Source organism: Dysidea avara, chromosome 8 (assembly GCF_963678975.1).
Source record: "Dysidea avara chromosome 8, odDysAvar1.4, whole genome shotgun sequence".
NCBI classification, from domain to species: domain Eukaryota; kingdom Metazoa; phylum Porifera; class Demospongiae; order Dictyoceratida; family Dysideidae; genus Dysidea; species Dysidea avara.
In genome coordinates, this window is record NC_089279.1 from 23,801,713 (window position 1) to 23,827,259 (window position 25,547).

General features: G+C 38.3%; 1 protein-coding gene and 1 long non-coding RNA gene across 2 annotated transcripts; one reads left to right on the plus strand and one right to left on the minus strand.

Moving 5' to 3' along the window:
* Positions 1 to 3,112: 3,112 nt before the first annotated feature.
* Positions 3,113 to 17,768, minus strand: LOC136262656 (probable serine/threonine-protein kinase drkB). The gene is made up of 2 exons (XM_066057017.1): positions 17,366 to 17,768; positions 3,113 to 4,245 (listed from the first exon to the last, which is right to left on the minus strand). The coding sequence occupies exons 1-2, from the start codon at positions 17,577 to 17,579 to the stop codon at positions 3,131 to 3,133; spliced, it is 1,329 nt and encodes a 442-aa protein (XP_065913089.1). The 5' UTR covers positions 17,580 to 17,768; the 3' UTR covers positions 3,113 to 3,130.
* LOC136262657 (uncharacterized) lies at positions 13,127 to 13,715 on the plus strand. Its single transcript, XR_010704254.1, has 3 exons — positions 13,127 to 13,173; positions 13,225 to 13,286; positions 13,343 to 13,715. It is a non-coding gene; the product is annotated as an uncharacterized lncRNA (long non-coding RNA).
* Positions 17,769 to 25,547: the final 7,779 nt, after the last annotated feature.

Here is a 25,547-nt window from a genome sequence, read left to right on the forward strand (position 1 = left end):
TTTAACATTTTGCACTACTCCAGCTTGTTTCAGTACTTTTTATCGATGTGTTATGGTCCCTACTCTAGTTGAAAATTACAAATTTTTCTGTGCACTTGTTTTTGTAAATAAATTATTATGACTGGTGAATCCACACATACCGCATCTGAAATGGCACCGCTCGCCCCAATTATTGTCTGGAAAGTGAAGTATCCATTACGTTTCGTTTTCAGCTATGTTCAACCCGTTACACAGCATTTTGAATCAAGAACTGTTCGAAAAGCACCTCTGCAATCCACACATACCAAAAGATAGAAATGGTGCCACACGCCAGAGTTATATCAATTATCATCTGAAAAATGAAGTATCCATTACGCTTTGTTGTCAACCCGTTACACAGCAGTACGGATCAAGAACTGTTTGAAAAGCACCTCTGCTATCAAAATAGCCACTATGACAAATACGGATGATTTCTGTTGCAGGGAAGCCATCATGTGCTATCGCCAAATTGACATTTTTTGCTGTTAGCAAAGATGAATGGGACACAAAGGAGGACACTGGTAAGTCCATGAAGAATGCATTGTATGTATTGCGGTATGCCAAAAGGCACCTGTCGGGCCAAAGCGACGTCGAACAGTGAAAAAATCAAGCCTGTAGCCTTAGCGTCATCAAGTTATGCTTGTCTGAAGGCATCAGTCAGTTACTCAGTCAATAGAAAATTCCATTAAATAAATTATTTTTAAAATTTCGTAGCAACTTGTTGAAAGCATTTCGGGTCAATCTGAAAGCTTAGTTTCACCTGCTTCATTGTTGTCAGGAGAAATTGAGGCTGTTTAAATTTTATGGGTAATATTATTTGATGGGCCACTCCTACTCCTTTGTGGTCCCTACTATACAGTACTGTCATACTGTATGATTGTATTACCCATAGCATGCATCTGATATTTTTAAAATTATTTTTACGCTACCTAGTTACCATTTATAGTTGTACATATATAGAAATTGTGCTTAATAATGATTACAAAACAAAGGTGCCGGTGGACTAGAGTGGTGGTGCTTGATATTGCACAATACCAAATATGCATATAATCAATCAAGTTGTATGTAGCTATTCGTTAATCATGCTGTCAGCTATTATGCTTTTACTTTAACCCATTAAGCTTTGCTGCAGTGCTCAAAAATTTTGCCTGGCCTGTTTATGCTCATAATTATTATGCTCAATATTTATACCTGTGTTCCCAAAAACTTTTCACTTTCTGAATGGATGATAGCTAATAATTTCAACTTGTCACCGAAAACAAAAACATTTTCATTGCTGCATAATTTGTTTCCTTGGCAGACATTGCACTAATAAATGGTTATATCAACTAGTCAGCTCTATAAAGTATGTCAATCTTTCAAGTTATATCTGTAGCATTATCATTTGCCAGGACTTACAGTATGGCCTGCATGCCTATTATACTTGTCACTGCACTGTTATGCTCAAAATTATGCCAGCACATATAATAGGCCAGTATCAGCATTACTCAATCTAAACAAAGTTAGGTGTTTTAGCCTACTTTATCCTATTATGTTCAAAATTTTACTAATTATGCTTTTGAAAGTGTTCAAAACTAGTTATTATTATGGCAGAGTTATCAAGCTTTAAATCTCTATACTAAACCACAAAAAGACCCTGCATACAGTATGTATATATCAACATTACAGTCTTTGCAAGTAGATCCAAAGATTTGAATAGCTAACCAAGCTATAGAGCAAATAGAATAATTCAGTTATGTGTCAAAATAAAAAAAATCTGCCTTCCCGCACTGCTATTTTGAGTACAGGAGGATGAGAAACTAATAATATTAAACCTTACTGGCATTTGACAGTCTGCAAAATTAAATCTTCTGGGAGCTTGAACCCCCAGACCCTACATCCTGGATATACTTTCTAGTGGAAACCCCTTTGAAAAATCCTAGGCACAGCCCTGGGTCAAGAGTAAAAAAGGTGATATATACCTGTTTCCTGTACATATAAACATACTTTACTTGTGTCTTTTACATGTTATTAGTACACATGTAGCTACACCTTGAGGTACAGGTATTCTTTATATAGCTACCCCTTTCTAGAGTAGAAGGCTAATCTTTTGATATACTATAATAGCAGCAACTTCACTTTAAATGGAGTTAGAATAATGTGTATTAGAAATAGAAACAATTTAGAAATCAGAGTTGTGTTTTGTAGACATGACTAAAATTTCAAAATGCAATTTTCTTAGATTGCTCCAGCACGATACCAACAATAAAAGGTGCTAATTGGCCTCCCTTAGCCACCAGTGATGCAAAAAATCATTGATGAGGTAAGAAAAATGGTGATGCGAAACAAATACTACTTAAGCTTATGTGGCCTAAAACACAAATTGGTGAAGGTCCTGAAATTCCTAGCAAGCTAAGTGTACCCATGGAATAGTGCTGCAGATGCAAATTTTCACACAGCAACTGTATATAGAATATTAAATTATTGTTGTACATGGTGACTGCTCTATTAGAGTATTTCACTAACTTCTTTATTAGAGGATTTTGATCTTTAATATATAGCCATAATTGCTTTGGGGAGTTGCTTGGAGAGGGAGGCTGTGCCCCACAGGTCATGATTGTAATGATGTAGATTGATGTACTTGTGATGATATTGTGTTTGCCAACAGCAGCAATACACTGTCTTATGATTGTCTTGCTACTGACAATTTCAGTAGGGGTTTCCTGAAACCCCTGGAAACCCCCTCGGCACGCTCCTGTGACCAACACAATTATAATAGCAATCTATTATTGTGCACACATACTGAAATATTTAAAAAGAATACAGCAATCTCAGACAAGTAGCTAATGGACTGTTTAAATTGGACATTACATTATTAAAAGTAACTTGTTTGGTACTGTAATTAATCTGCACGCACACACACACACACACTAAGAGATATTATGCATGTGTATACTACAATCAGGCCACAAAGCTATGCAGTCACAACCTGCAAAAATACTACTATGTACAGTAAGTACTGCAGAAAACTAATAAACTGAAGTCTAAACTTTAAGTACAGTTATACTACTGTATACAATGTACAAATAGTGGGAAAAACATGTACGTGTGTAATTATATTCTTCAAAGAGGACTATTTAGCAGCAGCAATCTCATCCAACTGCACAAGAACATCATACATTGTTGGTCTGTCACTTGACTCTTGTTTGGTACAACTGGTGACCAGTTGATCATACTGTGGATATTGTTGTTGGACCTGCCCTTTAAGGATGTTTGCTTTTTGAAAAGGATGGGATTTAGTTAGAATTTCTAGGATAAGTATGCCAAAACTGTACACATCCATTTTAGGGGAATGCTGTTCAGGGATAACAGTCTCAGGGGCTCCATAGGCAATAGCTCCAGGACCTATGGTGGCTATTTGTCGTTGTAAGTTAGCAGTACCCAAGTCTCCCAGTTTGGCTAGCCACTCACCATTGTAGAGTACTTTCAGTAACACATTGGCACTACTCACATCACGATGGATTACTGGATCTGGTCTGGTGTGTAAGAAATGAAGTGCTTTAGCAACATCATGTAGAATACCATGTATCTGGTGATCCTTAACTCTTTCTTTTTCATATGCTTTTCTCAAGTTCACATCCATCAGTTCCATCAAGATTACTGGAGTACCTTCCATTGTAGATCCCAGGAAAGTAATAACATTCTCATGTTGACATATGAGTGCCATATCCATCTCTCTTTGGAACAGCTCCTTTGTTTCGTGTGAAGTGATCACATCATGAAGACACTTAGCAGCAACAGTGGTACCCCGGAATGTAGCCTCATGGACAGTAGCCCAAGCTCCTCTACCAATTTCCTTCCCAATTGTAAACTGATCATTTGAAACAATCCATAACCTACTAGACCTTGTCATCAATTGCATCCCCAACAACTGTTGTTGAATGAGACATAGATCGTTTTGTGTGAGTGATAACTGATGCTGGAGATGTTCATTGCTTTTCTGCACATCTTGCACCTTTTGGAAAGCATCATTCATGGCCTCCATATTTGCTTTTGCTATTTCTTCAACTATTGAAATCTTTCTCTCTGTCTCAATAGCATTCAGACTTAGTTTTTTGACAGTGATGTTAATATCAGCTATCTGCTCCCTACTGCCAGTTTGTAATTGTTCAATTTGGTTTTCTAATGTTGTAAGGCCTTGACGTAATTGTGAAATGGAATTCTGTTCTTCAATTGATATAGTAGCTCCTATGTTGTATACATCAAGACTCACGGTAGTGAGTCGCGCGGCCAGTAAAGCAGAAACGCGCGCCGCAGACAATAAATGACGCGACCACTACGTGAGGATTTTACAAGAACGAACGTTCTCAAATTTGGCCTTCCTGTAATCCACCCGTCACTTACGCTATCCCTCTGAAACTCTGGAGTTGAACTCATCGTGTCACTAGTAACTACCACACAAGCAGTGAAGCAAATCCATGCCGATTGTTTCGTGATCGAGATTGCCGACATGAAAGGGGACGTTTCATTTTTTTTTTTATTATTTTTTTTATCGCATGCGGTTAGACGCAACCGCAGGTGTATGCCTTGCGTTCCTTTGTGCATTCCGAACATTGATCGCCCTGTTATCGCTTCAGTATTCACTCAATCACCTCAAGATTCACATCATCGATTTCACCATACATGATTACCCTACAGTCGTGATTTCAGCACCAAACGAAGTTTCAGTCGTCCTCAGTCGACCTAGAGGCCAAATACAAATCCCAGATTGTTGTTTTCCGCAATACTCGCTTGGCATGTAGGGCAATGTGTCTTTAAACTGTTCTGAAAGTTTCGTTCAGATTGAAACATTTGTTTTCGAGAATGGCTAGTTTGAAATTTGAATTTAGTCGCCCCCACGTCATTTGCTCTCTAAGAATTTTACTCGGAATTTAAAGAATGACGCAGAGCACAACTGCGGTCTCTGGGTATTGATGAACTGGCGCTCTATGTAGTTAATCAGTACATATAGCCACCAAGAAGTGTGCTGCCATAGATTATAGTCCATAGATATAGCTAATCTATGGTGCTGCATACCATCCTTCGTTTTGAAATTAGTCGCCCCCACATAATTTGTCCTCTAAGGGCGCGGCTTAAAGAATGACACAAGAGTACAACTGCGGTTACCAGTTGTTGACACAAGCTGTGAGTAATTAGCACATGTAGCTAGCTTAAAAGGAAGTGTGCAAAATCGCCTAATACAATTGTCACCATGCATTATTGCATTTTATAGCACCCCCACACAAAATTACACATGTAATTACAACATACAGAGGAGACACATGAATACCAAACACTTTTCACAACAATAATGTAAGAATTGTACAATAATGACTGTAATATAACTGCTATGCAAATGTTTTCCAGTGGCCCGCCATGGTAGCAAGTCTCACATGACGGCATGTATATTCATCCAAACACAATGGGAGTAACGAGTGAGTATGATGACAACAAGTTGGTATGACTCCATTTGTAGAATCCAGATGAGTGGGTGTGGCTCCAGTATGTCTAAACGGTTAACAAACATTCCTGTTATAAATACGTGCTAGAGTTGCAATATAATAGTATAGTATTTAAATGCAATAATACATAGTCTCCATTGCATCACTATCAAACGACACTAAGTGGAGGATATTGTTGCATCTCTAGTATGTACACTCTATCAGTACAACCTATCTTAATGGCCACTAGTATAGAAAGACAACCACTCTTGAAAAGCCAATTCCAATTGAGAATTTATACACTGTTACCTGCTGAATGAGTGAAGGTGGCAATAAACAAGTTCCACCGTAATTTATACACGTGATCTGATCCTGTATATTCTGTCAGTGGATGAGATCCACTTGGCCAGGACAAAATGTGACTCAAGTGCCCTGGATGATCCATACTCAACCAACTTATGACCCAGTGGCACAATGGAACTGACTATTTATAGAGAATACAATTACATTTATTTCTAAGATGTGTGGATGTGTGGACACATTACAACACATTACATGTACATACAAGACACGCTACGTACTGTTTTAGCATTTCAAGTCACCACATTATACACGTACCAGTCAACAATGCTTCATAGTGCCCATCAGTAAACCTGAAGAAAAGTTACGAAAAATAAAAATTCACATAAGTACAATGAAACCTCATTAATATGGCAGGCTGTGGGACCAAAAAATTTGGCCTGAATAACAAGGTGGCCTTATTAATGAGGTCATAAGTAATGCTTAGCTATATTTGGGACCTACTAGAGGTGGCCAATATAATGAGGTGGTCTTATTAAAGAGGTGGCCACTAAGTGAGGTTTCACTGTACATATAGTTCACAATATTGTGAACAATATTAATGGTTAACAATATACACTGAAACCTGCAGGTCACTTCTTGTGGAAGATTGCTCTCTACACAAAATGACACATTCAGAGATTGTATTTAGATGGATGATACAGTAACGCATTGTGACTTCAATACTCGTGATGTGTCACTGCTAGGCAGCAACCATATACACGGCACTGCCACATCGCACTTGCTCGCACACACAATTTTGCTAACGATTTTACAAATTGATAATTAAGGGGTGTGGCAACTAGCTGTTTCCCTTCTGTACAAGTGGCCACCAAGACAGGTCCACTGTGGATGAAAGCCAGGCATTAGATATTTGGTATTTCATGTGTTGAAGACATTCCAGGGCTTCTGGTAGTCTCAAATCTCACCACAGTTTAACTCAGGCAGTGTTGTGGTCACCACTAAACTACTGGAATGCTGTGTTATGTTCATCTTATGCTTGGCTACTATATTGTAGAACTGAAATGGATACTCTGAAAAATATATCCTATGGATAATGACTTCATCACTTTCTTCATCAGGAGCTTATAAGGACCAACAGTGAAACTTTTTACACTTGGGGCTGACAGTCAACTGCCTATGTCTGAAGCAGTGCTTTTGGTGCTCTAACAGATTGGCTGCCCCCTTGCTGCCAGCACTCACTGTCTCATACGCTGTCATACACTAAATCCATCTCTATAGCCAGTTAGAACAGCATGCTTCTTACCTTTTTTTAAGGCCGCATAATGCAGCCACCTCTTTAAAAGGCAAGGTTAGAAAATTTTGTCCCTACGGCCTGAATAATGACCAGTTTTCACTGTACTATTAGTGATTAGTGATCATGGGGGATTATTTATTAAGATACTAAGATATACAAACGCTACAACCTCTAAATATAGCAGTAAATTTTTTACCCTGGTCCAATGTCTCATAATAATCGTGACTTCGTGAGAGACTCTACTGTGACAAATACATGTTTATCATGATATGTGCTAATCGCCTTTTTACAATTAAGTTTTACAACACAAATACATGTATAGTTAAACTCACCAATTGCGACTAAATCCCTTCAACACGAAAAGACAAATAATGAGACAACCTTGGAGACAACAGCCACACAAGCCTATTCTGGTGCGTTTATTTAGTAGTAATATAAATTTTAAAGGCGTTTATTTACAACAGGACATAATTACGCGCCCCTCTATTGTCTCTGTACATACTTGCCTTTTCTCATTTCATTTCACAAGATCTCTTGGCAGGGGCGTAGCTTCTTCACTTGAATTAGTCAATGCTTGAAGTAGATCGAGATACTCTAATAAAACAGTCACATTTCTACAAGTGCCATATTTTTATATTGTAAAGTCTGTAAGTAGCTAGTAATTTAAACTATACAATCCGATGCTAAGCAGAAGTTGTAACTATGCTAAATATTGATTGCTGTGTTCAGCGGTGGAGCAAGTAGTTGATATGAGGGGGGCTGGGCTGACCCAGACTTATTTCTATAGTTTAGTAAGGTGAGACCAAAAAAAAAAAAAAAAAAAAAAAAAAAAAGGTCGCAACCAACTGACAAGAGCTTCCACCTCACCAGCTACCATTTCTAGCTGATAAACTACATAAAAATCCTTACATAGCTCGCTACACACTGAATACTTTATTAGAGTGACTGCTCTATTAGAGTATCTCGATCTTTATCACGGTTTTCAGCCCCACTCCAAGAAAGATAATTTCGGTGTGATATCATTCTGAGGGGGGGCTAAGCCCCCCCCCCCTTTCCGCCGCCTATGGCTGTGTTACAGCTATTTTGTGACTGCTCTAATAGAGTATCTTGATCGTTTCAATGCAGTACAAGATGAAAGGCAAAGTGTTGTTAAGGGTTTACTAGTTAAAATGGGTGTTAGTTGACTGCAGTTGCATGCCACTAACAGGGCCGTCCAGAGAAATTAGAGGGCCCAGGGAAAAGAGTTAAAGAGGGGCCCAGGGGCAAGGAAGGGTCTAGATCCTGACTGCTCTATTAGAGTATATCGATCTTTCTTTAAACAGGTATTCAAGTGGCCCCTTCAGGCTGTGGTAGGGGGAAAAATACCCCAGTTACCCCCAATGTGGGCGGCCCTGGCCACTAAAATTACAGTTATATTTTAATATTCTGTCACTGTAATCTGGGGTTTCTGTCAAAACCATGGAAACTACTGACTCACCTACTGTTATCAACAGTGCATTGCTTATTCTAACAAAAAGTATTGAAATCCCATCCAAAAACAGCTTATAGCTGTAAAAAAAGTGCGCGTCCAAGTAAAGCAGAGTTAACTGCGACAAAAAGTAATGATATCATAATGCGGCCATGTGCGAGGTGTGCAAGTTGTAATATTAGCTAATCAGATAATACAATGTTATTGTTAAAGTGTTAATGAGAACTATGTGATGCTGCTAGTTTTGAAGTGTGTGAGCATCTTCATAAATGCCACATAAATTTAATTCTCAATAAAGCAATGTGTATAGATTCTCTGATAGTAATAAATAGTTTGAGTTTGGCCGCCTTTCCTGTATACAGCAATGCTACGAACAAAGGAAAGGTGGCCAAACTCAAACTATTTATTACTATCAGAGAATCTATACACATTGCTTTATTGAGAATTAAATTTATGTGGCATTTATGAAGATGCTCACACACTTCAAAACTAGCAGCATCACATAGTTCTCATTAACACTTTAACAATAACATTGTATTATCTGATTAGCTAATATTACAACTTGCACACCTCGCACATGGCCGCATTATGATATCATTACTTTTTGTCGCAGTTAACTCTGCTTTACTTGGACGCGCACTTTTTTTACAGCTATAAGCTGTTTTTGGATGGGATACATATTATACATTTTACATTTATGGTTGTTAAATAGCCAAGGCAGCCTTCTAGACACTAATGGTCAAAAGCTGTGAAATCAAGTGGAAGATTATATATACCACTTTCACACCTCACTTCAAAGGGAAGAGAAGGTGTATAAGTGGTATAATAGCACTGCTCAGGAATGCGGTAACGAGAATAGGAGGTAGTATATACAAGTTATATCCCTCCTAGGAGTGATATAACTTGTATATACTACCTCCTATTCTCATTAATGCATTCCAAGCATTCTCAGAAATCATTTGATTTCTTTAATGAAACTGTATGATCTCCTCTCCTTTAATATAGCGACACTTCACAGGATCGATAGTGGGTTTTAGGTTTTGTAAAGTGAGCCAAGGCATACATCATGGACTTGGGGAAGAAGATAGTTCATTGTTTTACTGAACGAAGAAGGTCACAGGTTAGTTTATATTAAACATGTTGCATTCAATAGTCACGTGGGGATGTCCCACAGACACTGGGTGTAGCACTTAATTGATATGGCCATTAGTGTTAATAGTATTCACTACTTTAGTTTATTCATGGCTAGTAAAGTAAGTACTTTAGTGTAGTTGAATCGTCTTTACATTGCCGTTTTGACACCTGGCGGGATGACACACACGTAGTGACTGGGCGTGGCGCTTAATTGGCTAGGCCATTATAGCGCTGTAAACATATTCACTGCTTTAGTTTATTCATGGCTAGTATAGCAAGTACTTTATAGTGCACTTAAGCTTCATTATGAGCTGTTCAGCTCGTATTAAAGGGCTTCCTGTGTTTAATTGCGTACCCACAATCGAAGCGATCTGCATGCTCGTGACGATACACTTACGTTCGGCCTCTCAGCAGTGCCTTGTCGTTGCTCTTACGACGTTATCCACAATCGAAAGTCACATGGTCCCATATAAATACACTCGCAAAGCGTTCCAGCAATTTCCATGTACACTTGCAGGCATAGGCGGCGGAAAGGGGGGGGGGGCTAGGGGGCCAAAGCCCCCCCTAGGTCTGCTGAGGGGGGGCCCAGCCCCCCCCCAGAACGATATCACACGAAATTATCTTTCTTGGAGTGGGGCTGAAAACCGTGATAAAGATCGAGATACTCTAATAGAGCAGTCACTCTAATAAAGTAGTCAGTGTGTAGCGAGCTATGTAAGGATTTTTATGTAGTTTATCAGCTAGAAATGGTAGCTGGTGAGGTGGAAAGTTCTTGTGAGTTGGTTGTGACCTTTTTTTTTTTTTTTTTGGTCTCACCTTACCAAACTATAGAAATAAGTCTGGGTCAGCTCAGCGGAGCCCCCCCTCATATCAACTACTTCCTCCGCCGCTGCTTGCAGGTGATTCACCCAAGTGGAATATATTAGTTGTAACATGGGCACTTGTGATTTGCCTGAAATATACACACTCGCACTCGGGCTGCGCCCTCGTGCTCGTGTGTATATTTCAGGCAAATCACTCGTGCCCATGTTACAACTACTATACATATGTACCACTTTCACACCTCAGATCAAAGGAAAGCCAGTGCATATATATCACATATCGCACTGACTCAAAATGTTAATGAGATATATGCACTGCTACCAGTGCGTATATCTTGTTAAGGCAGTGCGTATATCTCGTTACACACTGCCTTAACGAGATATACGCACTACCACCAGTGCGTGTATCTCGTTAACTTGAGTCATTGCATACCTAATAGGTGTGCACACTATTTCCAGAAATCATCAGATTTCTTTGATGTTATACTGTTATCTTCTTCTGTTATATAGGGAATCAAGTAAGCTGTGATTGTGGGATTGAATTCTGCCAAACAACCTGTGATTGTGGGATTCAATTTTAATACATTAACAGTAGTTTGTTTTTTACTTTTGTAAATGTAGCAATTAAAGTAACATAATTAACACTAGTCTCTTAAAATTGCTATATTAGCAATAATAAAATCAAACTACTGTTTGATGTATTAAAATTGAACCCCACAATCACAGTTTGTTTGGCAAAATTCAATCCCACTATCACAGCTTACTTGGTTCCCTATATAAGAGAAGGGTATAGTAACTAAAGATTTTGTCAATTAGGTGAGTGAACATATTAGTTATACCATGGGCACTCGTGCTTTGCCTGTATATATGCACTCGCCCTCGGGCTTGTGCGTATATATCAGGCAAAACACTGCTCATGGTATAACTATTACATATATACAACTGCTGATGCTGTAAGCCAATTAATGTACAACTGATTGGCATCAACATCATTGCAGCCATTTCAAAGTAGAGGTATACCAGAAACTAAAAAAAGTCATGTAAAATTTATGATATTACCAAAATAATTTTGTTTTGTTGCATTGCGTTGCATGATTAACAGTATGGTTACATTTCAGTTAAAATGAATGGCTTTGTAGAAAAAAGTTTGTCACTGTTTACTGAATGAGTGATAGTAAATAGAGCAGTGAAGGAACTTAGTTAACACCATATTATTTGTGTAACATATTGGTGGCTAGGGTAATTTGTAGTTTCAGCACTTTAATACGGTATCCTAAATGGTAAGTAAAGCTTTACTGCATCAGTTTTCTTTATTTGTATATGAATTTGTAAGTAAGACTTCTTTATGTGTGCTGGTACATGTATTGTAATACATTGTAGTAAAACACTGCCGCATGTGTGTACAGAAAATACAGCTTGAGGGTGTGTGTTAAGTGGCTAATACAGCACAACACAAAGCTGAGTGCTGTATTTGCCTCAAGACAATACACGGTGCTATAAGTGTTACAAGTACACAGAAAAATTAGGAATTTTCAACTATAGTAAGTTCGCGTTGAGCTGAATCCTGGGTTGTTGATTAAGAAGCCATACAATATCAAAGGCTTTAAACATAATGTTCATGACGCATTTATTCGTAAGCCCATGTTACGGGCACGCACTTAATTGTTGAGAATATGGCATCCAGTGCACTGTCAGTGAGTGCAGAGTGAAACCCTATTGGAAAGAAGTTAAACAGCCAAACGAAGTATCTACTTGTGAAACTATGGGAGTACTTTAAGCAAGAAGCAAAGAAATGTAAAATTTCTATCCACATCACGGAGAGAATCTCGAAGGCCACCGGTATCGTATGTAATGCCTTCTAAGGCTTCTTTACTGGGTGTTGGCACACATTACGCCACGCAGGGATTTCAAGGACATCCATTGTAAGAGTTAGAATGGAGCACCGCAAGAAAGGCGGTTTATCTACGCCAACAAAAAGGTACAAAAAGCACTTAGCACAAGCCTGCTCAATTGTAATCGTCAGGTACAAATGTTCATGAGTCCATGTTGATGCAGACAGTTTTGACCGAGATGCCATCAGACAAGATCCATTCGTTGTACGGAAGGAAGGAAATCTATCGCTCTCAGATTTGGTAAGTTAAATTTTGAACCCTGGAACTTTGTCACGTACTCCGCCTTAGGCCAAACTTAAGAATGATGGTGTTTTCTCTGGGAGTAGAACATAGCTTTAAAGAGTGTTGAGTGATATGGGATTTAAGTACAAGACGATTAATGACAAGAGGTTAGCACTGAAACTGTTTGTGCTTTAATGTCACTACACGTATATGCAGGATATGCTATGAGCAGCCTTACATAGTCCATCAGCATCATAAATATTAAAGATGAACGAGGTACAACAGAACTGAAGGAAGACCAGTTGTGTACTTGGATGAGACTTGGGTAATGAAGAACTTCTAGAGCAATTCCTCACCCAAATCAGCAGTGATAGTGAAGATGGCGATGGTGGTATTAATGAATCTTCCACTAGCAGCAACGGGTCCAAGTCTTCTTCTGGGCTTACTTCATCTGATGTAAGATTATTTGATATTCAGTTGCAGTATTGGTGTTACAACTTGATTTTGTTCCCCAGGAGTCATGGGATTAAACTCTGTGAAGACATGAAAATACAGATGAAGTGTAAGTGTGTGCACTTTAATAAAAAATATCATTGCTTTATTATGCTAGCAGAAGTTGAACATACCATCCCTTGTATATTTAATCAGTGCAGGAGTGTTTGGAAGTCACTACAGGTACTATCAACCCAAATTCATACAAACAGTATTATTTCATTTGTTGAAACTTTTAGAGTATTTTGGGAATGTAAATTCAAAAACAAAATGCTGGCTGGAAAGACTGTACATGTGTGACGAAGTGATGAGAAAAGGATTAAAATGACAAATTGACTAAACGGGAATAGAAGACGATAGGCAGCTGTGTGGTGAATGTGAAGTAAAATACATGTTGTTTGGCTCACTTGCAGGAACACCAATGCTGCATAACATATTTTGAGCTGTTATAATTTGGTTTTTTCTCTTTCAATTGAGGCTGAAGAAGTTTTCCCTGAATATAAGCAGGCCACTTATCTTCTAAACACAGTGCAACAGTGGCCCCATCTCTTCTACTTATGCAACTCTGTTTTACACACACTAAAACTGTTTTATGTTTCTTGTAAAAGTGTATTACAGCCTCTTACATAACAGATGGTGAAATCATGCGTGTTGAGGGTGGGTGTGTGATATCTGGCTTCGCCACAAACATGTGTCAACATGAACATCAAAGGGCTACACTTTAGAGGCTTCCCCATTGATAATGTACGGCGAAACTTTACAGTGTCATAAGTGGAGTGTCTTACATTCGAATGAAGTGCTTTTAATATATTTTTAGTGGATTGAGAAGCGCTACGTATTGAGCAATACAGAAGGCCAATGTGATGTAGCAGTTGTAAGTTATTAATCGTTTTTGAGGATTCAGCTCAACGTGAACGTACTACAGAGTAGGGACCACAACACATTGATAAAAAGTACTGAAACAAGTTGGAGTAGTGCACGATATTAAATCACAGTAAAATAATAAGTGTTATATCCCTACTGTGCCTTTCTGTTATGGTATCTTGAGCACAGTAGGGCTATAACACTTCTTATTGTTTTACTGTGATTTAATATCGTGTACTACTCCAGCTTGTTTCAGTACTTTTTATTGATTTGTTGTGGCCCCTACTCTAGTTGAAAATTCCAATTTTTTCTGTGTACTTTTTTAAAACTTTTTTTTGTAATAATTATTATGACTGGTGAACCCTTGCATACCGCATCTGAATGGTGCTGTGCACCCCAATTATCGTCTGTAAAGTGAAGTATCCATTACGCTTCGTTGTCAGCTATGTTCAACCCATTACACAGCATTTCGAATCAAGAACTGTTCGAAAAGCACCTCTGCAATCCACGCATACCGGAAGAAATGGTGCCGCTTGCCCCAATTATATCTATAATTATTGTCTGAAAATATCCATTATGCTTCGTTGTCGGCTATGTTCAACCCGTTACACAGCAGTATGAATCAAGAACTGGTTGAAGAGTGCCTCTGCTATCAAAATAGCCACTATGACAAATACGGATGATTTCCGTTACGACCGAAGGGAAGCCATCAGTTGCTATCACCAAATCGACACTTTTCGCTGTCAGCAAAGATGAATGGGACACAAAGGAGGACACTGGTAAGTCTATGAAGAATGCATTGTATGTACTGTGGTATGCCAAAAGGCACCTGTCGGGCTGAAGTGACGTCGAACAGTGAAAAAATCAAGCACATAGCTGTAGCCGTTATCGAGTTATGCTTGTCTGAAGGCATCAGTCAGTCAGTTACTCAGAGTTACTCAGTCAGTCAGTCACTAGAAAATTCTGTTAAATAATTTATTTTTTAAATTCCGTAGCAACTTGTTGAAAGCATTTTGGGTCAATCTGAAAGCTTGTTTGGGCTTAGTTTTACCTAACTAATACTGCCTCATCGTCGTCAGGGGAAATTGAGGCTGTTTTTTGGGTGATATTATTTCGTGGGCCACGCCTACTCCTTTGTGGTCCCTACTATACACTACTATCATAGTGTATGATATTGTACTTTCTGGTCTTCGTATTCAGAGCGCTCATCTTGTGTGCCCAAGCACTTTTAATTTCAGTTTTTTGTAAACATGAATATGTTTAGAAGTTTCAATGTAAAATTTGAGGCACTTTTAATTTTAGTTTTAATCTTTTAAAAAATCATAAAACTTCTGTAGATAACTAAAAGTAAAAGCCACAACTAAAAGCAATTGTAATTTTAGTTTTAAGTAACTAGAACAACACTACTAAGAATGTTAAGCTACTTTGAAATTTACAATGATGAATAATTTCTGTGTTTTTGCTGTTACTAGGCAGCAGCTAGCAGCCTATGCAGTCATACAGTGTTACATTTAATCACAAAGTGTTGCAATTTATCATACAGTGTTGCAATTAATCACACAGTGTTGCAATTACAATCTTCACTCCTACATAGCTGGCGGCAAGCAGTATATTGAGCAAATGATGTAACTTGGCAAGTACATGCAGAGCCCAGTTCCCTGAACTTGTAACCACGAGTAGTTGCTTTCTGATCTTACATAGTTTTTACATGTAGGGTTTGTGCACTAGAACTGTATTAGTTTGTATACTCAAGTATACCACCAATTTAATTAACTCTGGCATCCACCCTTTGTAAGAGATTGTATAATCATAATACGAAACACAAAGAATGAATGTCTAGGAAATTTTGAATACAAAGATACAGTGAAAGACTTAAGAACTATTCCTGCATTTTGAAGCAACTTTAGGGTATAGTTGTCAATTTAGTTGAGACCAAGATACTGCAATAGAGCAATTGCTTTACTCTAATAGAACTATTAGTAGAATAATGTTTCACTGCATTAGTCATTGAACATTTAGCATCTTGCCAAATGAATGATAGACATTCATTCTCTTATTATAATTATACAATCTCTTTTTTTTCTTACAAAGGGTGGATTCCAGAGTTAATTAAATTGGTGGTATATAGATGACCTCCCTTGTTTCATTGTTTCTTATTCCTTTCTATGATCCCTACTCAAACATTAATTTATAATTTTCCTTATACTTGTTTATTTACTTTTTTGTAATAACACTTCATTATCATCACATACCACATCAAAGGAAGATGCCACTAGACACATTACAAAAAATAATTGCAACTGAACATCCCAACTATCTATCACTGAAACATGAATTGTCAATTCTGCTTCATAGTCAGCTATAGTACTCGACACTATAGTATGATCAAGGAGCAGATGCCCTATCAGAGCAGTTGGTTATGTAAAAATAAGTCACTCTAATAGAGCATTCAGTTATGTTATGTTTTAAGTCAGAGTTCACTATGCTTCAAGTCATCCTGTATCATCTGGTAGTGAATCACAAGTTACAAGTTTCTCTCAGTAGTGAGTTCAACTATGTAACAATTCTCTACAAACTATGTAACAATTCACCCTGTGGAGAGGTCAGCGACATAGCAAATTATCCTGTAATGTGTTCATCTACAAACAAGTTGCCCTGTAGAGAGTTCAGCTTTGTTACAAGTGCTGCAGAGAGTTCAGTTATATAAAAAGTCACCCTGTAGAGAGTTCATCCACATAGCAAGTCACCTTGCAGAGCATTGAGCTACAATAAAGTTCAGTGCTATAGACAAGTCATTCTATCAGCTACAAACAAGTCACCAGATGTCAGCTACAAACAATTCACCTTGTAAGGCGTTCTTCTACATATGTACATAAAAGTTCACCATGTAGAGAGCTCAGCTATGCTACAAGTCAATCTGTAAAGAGTTCTCAGTTATCTCTCTGTAGAGAGCACAGTATATCTACATAACAAGTCACCCAGTAGACAGTTCAGCTACATGACAAGTCATTTTGTAAGCCACAAACTAGTTCACCCTGTAGAGAGGTCAGCTACATGCAAACAAGTCATCCTGTAGAGAGTCAAGCTACATACAAGTTCACCCTGTACAGAGTTCATCTACAAGAAATTAATCCTGAGCTACATTAAAGTCACCCTGTTGAGAGTTCATCTACAAATCTCCCTGTAAAATGTTCAGCTACTTAACAAGCCATGTCATAGTACATGTAGGTAACAATTAGTTCAAACAAACACATAAAGCACAAATACAAATCTTCTCTCTTCTAAATTCCTGTAGTTAAGAAAAGACAAGTAATTAGAAAGTCTCAAATCTGGGGCTTACAACAATGAAAAGAAGTGATATCTAGACTAAAATAACTTAGCACAATGCAACATATTACCTTGATTTCTTCTATCTTGTGATGACTGTTTGGCTGGTTGTAATTGTTTTTTCTCTTTTTTGGATTTCATTCTTTTCCATATATTTTTTCCATTGGTTTGTATAGTGGCTTGTTCTGCTGCTACACTTCCAGTACTCTTAACAAGGTTATCATTATTCCACACTTCAGTTGTCCTTTTAAGTGCATCCTTATTTTCACCCGCAGGATAAGACATTGTATGGTAACGTCGATTTTGGACAAGATTACTAGTAGCATTCAAGTCCTTCTCCACTAGTTCAGTGAAGTCACCTGCAGTACAAAGTTCCACTTCCTATATACAGGAATGCAAACTCTGTCTAAAGCATATAATATGAGTATGCATACATGCATCTTGCACAGAACTGTGCTATATAAAAATTATGCACATAATCGTGTCGTGCGGCCCAAGAAGCCGGCGCGCAACACCCGTGAGTATATTGACAGGAAGAAAGAAAACGCAATTTTCGCACCTCCGTAGCTCTGTGATGCCTTGACGAAACAAGACGATTTTTGCTGTGGACACTCCCTCCACCTTCAGCACTCCACATTCCAAGTTTAAGCAAAATCTCTTCAAGCGTTCCCAAGATATGCGACTTCAAAAATTGGCTTAGTTTCTTCGTTTTTTTTTTTTCTTATTATTTTTCTTCCTCTTTTCGCACACTTACGAAAACTGCTATAAAATGCGAACGCAATATCCGATTGCCTTGACATTTGGCACCCTGAAAGGGGGTATAATGGCGCATCACTGTACCAACGTTGGCTAGAATATGATAAACAGGAAAAGAGTTATGAGCGATTATTCACAAAAAATAACACCAATATGTTGTCACGCCTACAGGGTAAACCGCGTATGGGAAGAAGCTGAAAATCGGTAAGTGAATAGGTTAACTATTGAACCTCAAACCTTTTGTGGTTTGAAAGAAATCGAGTTAAAAACCAGGAAGATACCACGAAAAAACCAACAGTGTGTAACAATTACGTAATTGAGATTAGCTAATAAAAAACTATTACTTGCCACGCCTACCAGATAAACCGCTTGGGGTAATGCTTTGAAAATCGCTGTATAGATGGAGTAATCATCTTAGAAAGGCTCTTCAATGGCGTAGAAGAATCAGACTTAAAGCCACGGAGTTATAACACGAAATCCAACTTGGTGCAGCAAGTGCGAGATCGAGATACTCTAATAGAGCAGTCACCCTGAAGAGAATTCAAGAGATCAGCAAGAAACAAGTAACCTGTATAGAGATCAGCTACAAACAAGTTACCCTGTAGAGAGATCAGCTACAAACAATTCACCCTGTAGAGAGATCAGCTAAAAGAAGTTACCTTGTAGGGAGTTCATGCAACTATGGAAAGAGATAGTTCAGCTAGAAGAAATCACCTTGTAGAGTTCAGCTACAAAGAAACTACCATGTAGAGAGTTCAGTTACAAACAAATCACCCTGTAGAGAGATCAATAGAAGCAAGAGTTCATAATATATATATATATATATATATATCTAAATATATATATTATGTACTCTTGATAGAAGAAATTACCTTGTAGATAGTTCAGCTACAAAGAAACCATCATGTAGAGAGTTCAGCTACAAACAAATCTCCCTGTAGAGAGATCAGATAGAAGAAGTTACCTTGTGGAGAGTTCAGCTACAAAGAAACCATCATGTAGAGAGTTCAGCTGCAAACAAATCACCTGTAGAGCGTTCAGCTACAAACAAATCACCATGTAGAAAGACCAGCTAGAAGAAGTTACCTTGTAGAGAGATCAGCTAGAAGAAGTTTCCTTGTAGAGAGTTCAGCTACAAACAAATCACCCAGTAGAAAGATCAGCTAGAAGAAGTTACCTTGTGGAGAGTTCAGCTACAAAGAAACCATCATGTAGAGAGTTCAGCTGCAAACAAATTACCTGTAGAGAGTTCAGCTACAAATAAATCACCCAGTAGAAAGATCAGCTAGAAGAAGTTACCTTGTGGAGAGTTCAGCTACAAAGAAACCACCATGTAGAGAGTTCAGCTGCAAACAAATCACCTGTAGAGAGTTCAGCTACAAACAAATCTCCCTGTAGAGAGATCAGCTAGAATATCGGCTACAAGAAGTTACCTTGTGAAGAGTTCAGCTACAAAGAAACCATCATGTAGAGAGTTCAGCTGCAAACAAATCACCTGTAGAGAGTTCAGCTACACACAAAACTCCCTGTAGAGAGATCAGCTTGAAGAAAGTACCTTGTAGAGAGTTCAGCTACAAAGAAACCACCATGTAGACAGTTCAGCTGCAAAGAAATCACCTGTAGAGAGTTCAGCTACAAACAAATCTCTCTGTAGAGAGATCAGCTAGAAGAAGTTTCCTTGTAGAGAGTTCAGCTAGAAGAAGTTACCTTGTAGAGAGATCAGCTAGAAGAAGTTTCCTTGTAGAGAGTTCAGCTACAAACAAATCACCCAGTAGAAAGATCAGCTAGAAGAAGTTATGTCGTGGAGAGTTCAGCTACAAAGAAACCATCATGTAGAGAGTTCAGCTGCAAACAAATTACCTGTAGAGAGTTCAGCTACAAACAAATCATCCAGTAGAAAGATCAGCTAGAAGAAGTTATGTCGTGGAGAGTTCAGCTACAAAGAAACCATCATGTAGAGAGTTCAGCTGCAAACAAATCACCTGTAGAGAGTTCAGCTACAAAGAAACCATCATGTAGAGAGTTCAGCTACAAACAAATCTCCCTGTAGAGAGATCAGCTAGAATATCAGCTAGAAGAAGTTACCTTGTGGAGAGTTCAGCTACAAAGAAACCATCATGTAGAGAGTTCAGCTGCAAACAAATCACCTGTAGAGAGTTCAGCTACAAACAAAACTCCCTGTAGAGAGATCAGCTAGAAGAAATTACCTTGTAGAGAGTTCAGCTACAAAGAAACCACTATGTAGAGAGTTCAGCTGCAAAGAAATCACCTGTAGAGAGTTTGGCTACAAACAAATCTCTCTGTAGAGAGATCAGTTAGAAGAAGTTTCCTTGTAGAGAGTTCAGCTACAAACAAATCACCATGTAGTAAGATCAGCTAGAAGAAGTTACCTTGTGGAGAGTTCAGCTATAAAGAAACCACCATGTAGAGAATTCAGCTGCAAAGAAATCACCTGTAGAGAGTTTAGCTAGAAGTAGTTTCCTTGTAGAGAGTTTAGCTACAAACAAATCACCCTGTAGAAAGATCAGCTAGAAGGAGTCACCTTGTAGAGAGTTCAGCTACAAAGAACCATCATGTAGAGAGTTCAGCTACAAACAAATCACCCTGTAGAAAGATCAGCTAGAAGAAGTTACCTTGTGGAGAGTTCAGCTACAAAGAAACCATCATGTAGAGAGTTCAGCTGCAAACAAATCACCTGTAGAGAGTTCAGCTACAAACAAATCACCCAGTAGAAAGATCAGCTAGAAGGAGTCACCTTGCAGAGAGTTCAGTTACAAAGAAACCACCATGTAGAGAGTTCAGCTTCAAAGAAATCACCCTGTAGAAAATTCAGCCACAAACAAATTGCCCTGTAGAGAGATCAGCTAGAAGAAGTTACCTTGTAGATTATTTAGCTACAAACAATTCACCCTGTAGAGAGAGCAGCAAGAAGAAGTCACCTTGTAGAGTGTTCAGTTACAAAGAAACCACCATGGAGAGTTCTGTAATAAATATATGTATTATATATATTATATATATATATATATATATATATATAATTTGTACATTTACTGATAAAATCAGAAATATTTAAAGTACATCTGCTTCATCGTTTCTTCTTCCTGTGGTTAAGAAAAAAAAGACAGGTTAAAAAAGTCCCAAAGCCGCTATGGCCGGCTTTGGGGTATAGAAACACAAAAAGAAATGAAATCTAATCCAAAACAGCCAAGCTGTAAAAAAACAGTGCGGCCCTCAAAAAGGCTATGGTGAAAAAAGATGTGAAATCCAAGGTGGCGGCCAAGAAATGGCTGTGATGGTAGATTAATGGTAAAAATTTTAATAACAGCAATTTAGGTGAATTTTTTGCCAAGACCAAGCAGCACAAAAATTCACCTGAATTGTCGTTATTAAAATTTTTACCATTAATCTATCATCACAGCCATTTCTTGGCCGCCACCTTGGATTTCACATCTTTTTTCATCATAGCCTTTTTGATGGCCGCACTGTTTTTTTACAGCTTGGCTGTTTTGGATTAGATAATATTATGTACACTAAAAATTTTGGGTCATTTGTTTGTGAAAAATAATATGGCTACGAAAAGAAAGCATACTTGTGTGTCATTGGAAGCCAAGCTTGAAATTATCGATCATTTGAACAAAGGAGAAAGTCAGTCTAGTCTTGTAAGCTAATAGATGATTGAAAAATTGACAGTAGAATACTTTAAAAAAATGAGAAGCAGCAGCAGCAACTCTGGTACGAGCAGCAACCTGAAAGCACAGCTACTTCAGTGCTACTGTTGAAAAGGGTGAGAGACTTGGCTGCTACAAAATGTTTTACAAAATTGAAGCAAACCCCTTTAGGCTTTAGATTCCTACTTTAAATAATCTTGATAACCTAAGTTCTTGTGTTATCAGTACAGTACACGTGTACATCTATGTACTGTACCACTGTACAGTGTCATACCATTTTTAAATTGTATACTGTAATTCATTTCACATACATTACATTATTATTGAAGTATTCAGTGGAGTAAAGAGCAAGGGTAGTCAATATTACTCCGACAAATACAGCTGCTACTAAAACAACTGCTATCAGTAGTCTGGACAAATCATGAAACAGGTAATAGCATACATGCATTTATACAAAATTCTCAACACCATGTAAGGGCAAGTGGACATACATAAATCACATGGTTGTCATAAGATGTGCATGATGTTTACAGGAAGTGTAGTTAAGTAACATCAAGTCATGAGGCTTTAACTTGATGACCCAATGCAAGCAGTTTAACATCATACTCAGGACAAGGCACAGGAGGGGCACAAGTCCCCTCCTGTACAGAAGTTCTTCCTGTGGTTCTCTTCGTGATCATCTCTTCTTGTTTCATTACGATCTAGGGTCTGGCCTTTCATCCATGGGCAACCCTCTCGAGGATCCAATCTGCCAGCCCACAACCCTAAGTCGGCCACCTGCTCTTGGCAATCATTATTATAATACAAAAATCATCATGACAACTTGCATGAGTTACTTATTATTATTACTTTTTTATTATTTCTAGGACCGCGTCACATACAACCAAGTACATACACCAACGTGACAGCCCCCCGGTGAGGCTATTAGGTGGTGAAGGCACGATCCCCAAATCATCTCAATATGTCACAGTAGTGACAGATATAACACAATAGTGGCATCGTAACTAAAGGCCACTAGTAGCTAAGTGTCAGTACATCATTGGTGTGGTAATGGCACAGTGATGTGTACAAAGTATATGTATACAAAACATACAGGAGAGAACTATACATTATTACAGTATTGTATGCAGCAATACATTATAGGCAACATCATCAGATAAAAATTATTAGCTAATATACAGCACAGTATATCAACATCAACTAGAGCTACATAGGGTTCATCAGTGGTGTAGCAATGGCACAGTGATGGGTGACACACTATAGTTATGCATATACAACTTGCAGGAGATAGCTACACAATACTGTAGGAGTATGCAACCAGATGAACCAGATAAAGGAAGACAGCCAAGCCAGCCAGAGCCTAGCTACGCCAGGTGAAGGTAAAAAGATTAAGCACATATTGGATTGCCTGACACCAACATGCACAAAGGATGTTCACCATGCCAGCTGCATAAGACAAAATTGTTTAGTTGTATTTTATATGTAACTGTATTGTAAAGAGCGTGGCATATGTTTTAATGTTTTCTTGTATTGTTTATTTACGTGAATGAATCCACTGGCAGCTGGCATGGAGACTTGAGATGTTACAAACATAAAAATTAGGGGTACGACACACGAGAATTCGTTAACAAGATTCCGGATCTCAGTGAAATTCTCTTAGGATTCCGAGATGCTTCTGAGATTCCAGTCAGATTCCTGGATTCCGCTGAAGCTATTAGCTACATAATATGGTAATGTAATTTCCCTTACCACACCCATTCGCCAGCAGTTCACGTGACAGAATGCGGAGCTTTACTATATTTTATGGAGGAATGAAATTATTTAAGAGATTCTAGATTCCAAGATTCTCTAGATTCCTGTTAAGATTTCTGACATGATCAACAAGATTCTGAATCATGTCTTACCCCTCACGTATCACTGTATAGCTTTAAAGAATTTTAATAACGACAATTCAGGTGAATTTGGTGCCAAGACCAAGTGGCACCAAAATTCACCTGAATTGTTGTTATTAAAATTTTTACCATTAACCTACCATCACAGCCATTTCTTGACCGCCACCTTGGATTTCACATCTTTTTTCACCATAGCCTTTTTGAGGGCCGCACTATTTTTTACAGCTTGGCTGTTTTGGATTAGATTATCTTTACTACTTGGTTGTATAACTATTACTAGAACCGGTGCAAATACAACCAAGTACAATCACCAACGGGACAACCTACTAATGGGGCATGTACAAACAGTGCATGGCAAATACAGGTAGAAAAGATGCACAGTAATGCAATTTTAATGGTGTGGATCTGAACTTGTTTGCGCCCCTCCCCTTGCCAGCTCCTGGATCCACCTCTGGGTTAACCATCATAGCTCCAACTTTTGTGGTTAAAAAGGAGCTGCAGTGACAGCTACAAAGTTAAATTGATGAGCACATAATCACAGAGTTGAAATATTCTACTAGAATAGAACAATCATCAAGAACTGAAAAACACTGAAAATATACCCATGGCTCAAACCAAGGATCTACACACACACACTAGCAACAAAACCCTTAATTAACTGCTGAACTACTGCTGTTAGCTGCTCAGCTCACTTAAATTCCTACCGTATATACTGTAGTCCTAGTTCAATTTTACTAAGCTAGTATGTAACGCATGCCAATAATTGTGACCCGGTCTGTGAAAAGGGATCTTTTAGCCTATCCAAGTTGTCAAATGTGACTAATCATAACTCCTCATGTGTTCAACCTATCACCTTCACATTACACCATGCTGTAGTGCTACGTTAGGGGTATAGGGAGACCAAATTGCAGGGTGATATCACATTCACAAGTCAAGTTAAAAGTTGCCAAGTTCATGCAGTTGAAAAGGCTATAAGACCCCTTTTGCAGACCGGGTCACAATTATTCTAGCAATCTATGTGTTGTATTAAAAGTCTTAAAAATGTGCACTCTCTTAGAGTGTTACAATATTATTCAAATAAAATTTATGCTCTATAACAAGACAATCGTCATGATTCTGTTTGTAGATAAGAAGACGTGTGGATGTGTGTGAACAAAAAGCATCAAATCATGGTGGGCTTTGGGGCCATATAAAAATACAAAAAGAATGAAATCTATGCGAACAGTACTGCATGGCTGTTTTTGAGTGGCAATATTACAAACACTAATTTTATTTTCACTTCCAAGTTCATTATCAAGACACACGGTAGTGTGTCGTGCGGCCCAAGAAGCCAGCGCGCCACACCGTGAGTATATTGACAGGAAGAAAGAAAATGCAATTTTCACACCTATGTAGCTCTGTGATCCCTTATCCGATTGGAACCAAATTTGCTAGAGACGTGCCGCCCAGTTAGGGGAGTCTACATACCAAATTTGAAGAAAATCGGTCCAGCCATTTCCGAGATACGAGCGAACAAAATTTCGTTTTAATTTCTTCGTTTTTTTCTTCATCTTCATTTCGCACACTTCGCAAAATTCGCCATAAAACACAAATGCGTGCTCGGATTGGGCTGAAATTTGGCACACTTAAAGGGCTCATTACGGCGGATCTCCGTACCAACTTTGGTAGGAGTCCGATGAACATTCACGGAGTTATTACCGATTATTTGCGTAAAATAAGGTCGAAGGTCTGTCACGCCTACAGGGTAAACCCCTTGGAGGAATCAGTTGACAATTGATATGTAGATGGAGCAACCATCGTAGGAGTGCCTTTTTGTTGTTTGAAAGGAATCGGGATAAAGACCATGGAGATATGACACAAAACCCAACCTGTGTCAAAATTACGCGATCGATTTTTATGAATAAAAAAACTATTAGTTTTCGTGTCTACCAGGCAAA

Bases quoted from the DNA above. Each gene is read 5' to 3' on its own strand.
- LOC136262656 (XM_066057017.1), bottom strand. From the start codon at position 17,579: ATGTCTTATCCTGCGGGTGAAAATAAGGATGCACTTAAAAGGACAACT. The intron at 4,246-17,365 runs GTAATATGTTGC...TATACAACATAG, and splicing joins ACAAGATAGAAGAAATCAAG to GAGCTACTATATCAATTGAA.